The 6,346-nt window shown below is 47.5% G+C and overlaps 1 protein-coding gene across 3 annotated transcripts in view; it reads left to right on the top strand.

Annotated features, from left to right (window-relative positions):
* The first annotated feature begins 489 nt into the window (after positions 1 to 489).
* The window catches only part of ROCK2 (Rho associated coiled-coil containing protein kinase 2), a 102,992-nt gene continuing 97,135 nt past the window's right edge, over positions 490 to 6,346 (top strand). Inside the window, exon 1 of one of the 3 annotated variants that reach the window (XM_082047780.1) lies at positions 490 to 1,440. In XM_082047780.1, coding sequence (XP_081903906.1) covers positions 1,291 to 1,440 — 150 coding nt within the window. In that variant the 5' untranslated portion in view covers positions 490 to 1,290. The remainder of the gene's footprint in view (positions 1,441 to 6,346) is intronic. The other 2 variants (XM_082047781.1, XM_082047782.1) reach the window with 2 other exon arrangements.

Below are 6,346 nucleotides of genomic sequence, written 5' to 3'. Positions count from 1 at the left end.
CCTCACCACATGGTCCCATGGACTGTCCCCTCCATCCCCTCCAGCCATCTCGCACTCCCCCCACTGCGGCCTGCTCTGATGAACACATTCTGTCCTCTTTGAAACGCCCGCCAAGCAGGATGTGTCCAGCAAGCGCGTGGAGGTTCATCCTCCTCAGGGCGCGTGACCAGGTGTGCACCTGCCCTGCCACAGCTCCGCACCGTCCAGCTCCCCATCCTCCCTCTCCCGTGTGCCCTGAGCTCTGCCGCTCTACCTGAAACACTTTGCACCTGCTTTCTCAAACGTTTATTGTTTGGTGTGTTTGTTTTTTGGTGTGTTTTACACTACACAAAGTAGGATGGCGTTTCAGCTAAAATCCACCCAGCCGCCACACAGCACTTTCGCTCTCCGGCCGCTGAGCCCGCTGAGCCCCTCCGCAGCGGCTGCCTCGGGGGCCGACGGAGCGAGAGGTGACCTTGGTGCTGCGGGAGGGCGGTGGACTGAGCGCGGCCGGGCAGCCCCGACCCCGGGCCTCCCCTCCCGGCCGCGGGTCGCTGAGCTCAGGGTTATAGTTAGGCAGTGAGTGAGCGCTGAGCTATGCGCCGCCGCTCGCAGCGAGGCCTTGTGGGTAAGGGAGGCCGCCTCCGCGGCGCGGGGCCGGGGGAGGAGGCCGGGCCGGGGGCGGGCACAGCGGCAGCAGCAACGCGCCGCGGGCGGGCGGCGGCCGCACCATGGAGTGAGCGGCGCGGAGCGGGAGCGGCGAGACGAGGCCGGTGGGGATCGCAGCTCCCGCCCGAGCAGCAGCCGAGGCGGGGGAGAGCGAGCCGTGGTCCGAGTCCGACTCCGTAGCAGCCGCTCCCCCCTTCCCTTCCCTCCCCGTCTCCCTCCGCCCTCGGAGCGGGCGCCCAGCCCGTGCCATGGCCCGGCCGGCGGCGGGGAGCGGGCAGTGAGCCGGCGGCCGCTGAGGGACGCCCCGAGCAGGGGGAGAGGCGGGGGCACGGCGGGAAGCGCTCCCTCCCTCTTACCTCTCCCCTCCCTCCCTCTTACCTCTCCCCTCCCTCTCCCCGCACCCGGGCGGAGCAGCGGCCGCTTCCCCGCGCCCTTCATGCCCGGGCAGCCGCAAGGCGGCCAACGACGGCGCGCTGCCCTCTGCTCCCGCCTCGCTGCCCAGGCCCGGCCCGCCGCGGCCCCCGCCCTTCCCCCGGCCTCTCCGCCGCGCTAGGCCCCGAGCCGGCCGCCGGGCGACCCCGCTCAGTCCCCTCCTCCCCGGCAGCGGGGACGGTCTCCCGCCGCCGCTAGGCGGGCCGGAGGATGAGCCAGCAGCCGGCGGTGAAGATGTCGGCGGCTACCCTCACGGCGGAGGCGCTGGAGCCGGCGGCGGGGATGCTCGAGGGCCGCCAGAGGAAGCTGGAGTCCATGATCCGCGACCCGCGCTCCCCGGTCAACGTGGAGAGCCTGCTGGTGAGGGGGCCGGCCGGGCCGCGCCGCTGGGGCAAGCGCTTGGCGGGGTAACAAAGGGAGCGCTGCCCTCGCCTGGGGCGGGCGGGAGGGGGAAGGAAGGAAGGAAAGGGCTCCCGCGTACTGGAGGAGCTTTCCTGGCGGAGGACGAAGGCTCCTACCCCGGGGGTGGGGGGGCGCCGCTACACGCCCCTGCCCGGGTCGCCGGCGAGGGGCTCCGGGCACCTGAGGGAGGGCTGGGCGGGGTGGCGGGGCCCGCGCCCCCGGGGGCTGTTTCTGGCGGGGGCTGTGTGTGTGGAGGGACTGCGGCATGAGCCAGCGCTCTCCAGGTACAACTCACTTCAGGGAAAGTGAGAAACGCCTCTGGAAAGATCTGACCTGGGGAGGAAAGCGCCTTCCCCCCCCCCCCCCCCCACCCGCCCCAGCATCGTTTATACCGTTTACTTTCGCGCTTCGTAATCATAGCGTGTCCGTTCCCAAAGTACCTGCCTTTGTGTTCGCTGCCAGGCACCCAGTGCCCATCTTCTCACCCCCAGCCCCCCGTAAAACCATCCTCTGGTAAAGTTGGGGCTTGCATTGCGATCTGGGAATAATTCAGGAAAAGGACACACCTAAGGGAGAAATGGAACGGGGGAGGGGGGTCCGGTGGGGTCACGTTTATTTTGCATTAGGGCAAATTGATTTGTGTGTCTCCGGTTTCAAATACCATTTTTCTGTGTGAGTGTATGAAATATAATTTCCTTTAGTAAGAAATCTGTGCCCTCGGGAAGGAGTGGGAAGGGAGTTATATTTCCCCATTTAAAACATCTAAATCCTGGAAAGGGCTATTATTATATATATACATATATTTTTAACTGAACTTCCCAGTCTTCAAACCTTGTATTTCTAGTCTGTCCCAAGATTTCCAATGTGTGCCAGTTATGAGGAACAGAAAATAGGGGAAAAAAAATCCCAGCCCTTCCAAGAGTTGTTCAAGGCACTTACACTGAGTCTTTTTTTTTTTTTTTCTGCTTTCAAATGACTCAGTTCTGTTTGGCCAAAAACACAGGAACTGACTGAACAGTATGTATGCCTGTGCTGTGTGGAGAATATAGGAATTTCCTATAGCATCTGAAAAATGTTCTCAAGGCTTCAGTACTGTATTACTCGTCTCATAGATATTTAGAGGCATAATGACAGCCACAGTAGTCAACGAAGGGGAGTGGGAAACGGTGCTACATATCTAACTGGACTCAGATAAGTTTTTGCCTAGGCCAAAGCAAAGAGAGCTGCCTCTGGGCTTCGCTCCCAGCATTTTCACTTTGGTATTTTGTTAGGAAAACTTTGACCTGTGGCCAAAAAAGAGCAGTTAAAAATAGTACAGTCATTCTGAAAAATGCATCAGGTTAATACTTAACCCCAGTAGACTTTTTCACACTCCCTGCTTTTATACTCAACAGTGTGTTTCTTTTATTCTTTTGCCTCTCCTGCCTTGGACATAGATTAGATATGCTAAAAACTGTTTATGTTTCTGAAGAAAAATTCTAATTGCAAAATTGGGCTGCCTAGTTTTTTGGGGTTTTTTTTAATGCTTTATACGCTTACGATGTAGAACACTTCATGTAATACAATGGACAAATTAGCAAACCATGGGAGAGTGTTAACTGGATTGTAAGTGCATATTTTTACGGTAAAAGTCATCACTTTGCTATTTGCACTCTCTCTGTAAGTATTATTTAAAAAATTAACAGCAAGTAAAATATAATGCTAATTAAATTTCCTAGCTTGTGTATTCTACATGTTTGTGTATGAAATATTGAACAACTTAAGCTTTATTTATTTATTATTCTTGTTTAGGAAATTTGCCACGGATTTCCTGTAAAAGCTTTTCCTTTTGGGCTTTGGTATTGTTGCTTTATGCTATTTAACATTCATTTTGTATTGGCATTCTGCTGGGGAGTTTGAGTATGAAAACAAAATTCAAAATTGCAAAATTAACTTGTTTACTAAACAGCTCACTTTGAGTGTAAATTATCATAAGTGTTTTCAGTTAAAAGTAGAAATACAGCAACAGACACTAAGAGTCAGGGAAAATGTCTTAAAAAGACTAGCTGGAATGCCACTGTTTCATCCTCCAAAAATAACATAACCAAAACTAAAAATGTGGAATGGAATTCAACATGGAATTCATATCCTTACACTGTAAAATGTCATAAACAGCTGCTATTCTGCATTTTGTGTGCATGCTTTATTTTTAGGAAGCTGTAAAAAGCAAAAAAGTAACTGTTAATCTACAGCACATGGTGCAAATTTGAAAGATGTGAAAAGCTGAGGTAATAAGCTGTCTTTCTTTAAATACCAGCTCCACTGCCTATCAGGAGATAATTTATTCAGTGGCTCTAAACGAAGAGACTTTTCTTTGTCTACCTTCCTGACCACAGGATGGCTGACCACATCCATCTGTTTCTTTAGCAGGAGAATCTGTGAAGCCAAATACATTGATTGAATATTTTCCTCCCATCTCCCTTGGGGGCTTAAGAGAGAGCATTAGATTTTATAATGTGACTTTTGCTATATTGTACGCCTTAACACTTGTCTATTTATGCCAGTGTTGAGCCTAATCATTTGTGTTTGATTAAAATTTGTCTTTGAAAAAGACATGCCGTTGCATTTCAGAGGCATTAAGAGAGGGAGAACTCGCCATTTAGTTTATCCTGGTAGTCAATTATGAAGCCAGAATTTTAAAAATATGTAAATGAAAATGTGTGGCACGTTTATAATTTTCATTTTCCTGTTAATTAAAAAAAAATGGATATATCAGACGACTTTCTACTCATTAGTGTGGTTCAAAGATATAGCCTGCACTCGAAGGCTTCTTCTGGTGTTTGGTCTGATTAAAAGAGGTGGAAATGGGAACACTAGAGCTGTATGTGCTGTTCCAGGAGAGGTTTAAGCAAAGACATCCACAAAGGGAAGTGTTTTTTGCAGCCTACTACAGCTCACTCATCCACAGAGTGCTCCTTCGTCTCATTGTATCATGTTGAAAGCCTATGTGAGGTTGCTTATACTAAGACAAGTAACTTTTTTATTGTCACAGCTTTCTGTGATACCGTCTCTTGGTCTTTTTGGTCATGTAATATTGCATTAATGGTTATGAAAACCTGTTTTGTGTATTACATTCAGATTGTGCAGATCACCTCATGAAACTACTGCATTCTTATTGTTTGCTCTTCTGCCAGTTTGTGTCATCTGCTAATTTAATGAAGTGACATTTTTATGTGTACTGCATGTACATATTGATGATAGCGCTAACTGGTATTTGACCTTGGATGATCTATAAGAAAACCTTCTATAAATACATTTCTACTGAATAGGTCCTAGTTGACAGCTACATTTAAGAAAGGCTCAGCGGTTTTCACATACATCTGTGTATTCTTTTGCATATATGGTCTATCTACTGCATTAATGGAGTTGTTTTATATAGTATGAAATACACTTTACTTAAGGGTGTGTTGGTTAGGTGTTAGCTGAACGCTTCATGTGTTCTAAAACTAGAGCAGATAGGTCAGTGTAGGTTGTGTTAAACTAATCCAGACCTCCGCTTCCTTGCCATGTGTAATTGTATCACTTCAGCACATGCTGAACTCAACTTTAGAGTTTTATGGTGGTGATGAACAGCTCTGATAAATCTTATCATCCTCCTCCCTGCAGTTGTCTGCCTGCTTCTTCTGCTGGAGCAGCAGTCGAATGCACTTGTCTAGAGAAAGGAACTGGTGTCTACCCTTGCTCTTGTTCAGTGCAAGCTGAAGGATTTTTGCGTTGAGTTAAACCTTGACATTACACTAGAGATGTGAAGTGTTGAGTTTCTTCTACCTGCTCTGCTATGGTTGTGTCAGCCTTTGAAAGGACTTGTTAAAACTGTTAATTAGGTGGTGCAGCAGTGGAATTGTGAGCACAGTGCTGGGCTGTGCTGGGAATGCATCCATGGTGGACTAAGAAATGATCAGCAGGAGAGTGCTTAAGTGTACTGGAATATACGTGCCTTAAAACTTTAAAAAAAACCCAAACAAACAAACAAAAAAAAACCAAGTTGCTCTTTATTTATTTGTTAAAATAGGGCTGACAGGTGAACTCTATTTGTTTGAACGTGAACAGATGTTCATCTAAGTTGATCCTTGCCATCAAGACCCTAGAATTTTACTCCTAATGAAAAGTGCATTGCAGATGCAGCTGTGACTCTGATTGTTTCAATAGGTGCACCTGTCCATAGCAATTTCATCAAACGGGATAGGTAACCAATTTTATACCAAGAGTGCTAATTTAGCAGATCACTAGGCTGAGCTCTGTTAATACAGGGTCTCGAGGTATTTAATGACTGACACACATATATCCCTTTGCAGGATTTTGACCTTATGAGCTTTCAAAGTGTATCATATTTAATATGAAAATTGCCTCATTTTCCTAAATATATTGCCACATCATTTCAATTCAGTAAGAACAGTCTGTTGTGTTAATTTGGGCCAGCAAGCACAGGGAAGAGCTGAAAATGTAGCTGTTAATATGATCTGATCTGAAATTCATTGTCCAGTAAGTAGTTGAAAGGCCAAATGATTCTCTGTTTTTGAAGTAATATTTTTTTTCCTTTTTGTTATAGTTCTTGTGCTGTTATTTCTGAGGTTCTCTCTCTTTCTATAAATTTTCTATTTTTGATCTGTAATTTTAGAACATCTACTGCAGAGTTGAAAAAGATGAGCTTTAAAGCCACAGAATTGTCTTTTGTTCATTGTTCCTGTGTGATGGATTTATATATAGCAATATAGTTAACTGGAAGAGTTCTGTTTTCCAACAGTTTTACGTGTTCTTATATTCTGTTTTATTCCATGCTAGGTTTAAAGCATTTCACTTTTAGTGTTAGAGAAGAAAAAAGCCA

The sequence above is a fragment of the Streptopelia decaocto genome (assembly GCF_964273445.1).
Source record: "Streptopelia decaocto genome assembly, chromosome: 3".
NCBI lineage: Eukaryota > Metazoa > Chordata > Aves > Columbiformes > Columbidae > Streptopelia > Streptopelia decaocto.
This window is presented reverse-complemented; position numbering and strand designations above follow the sequence as displayed.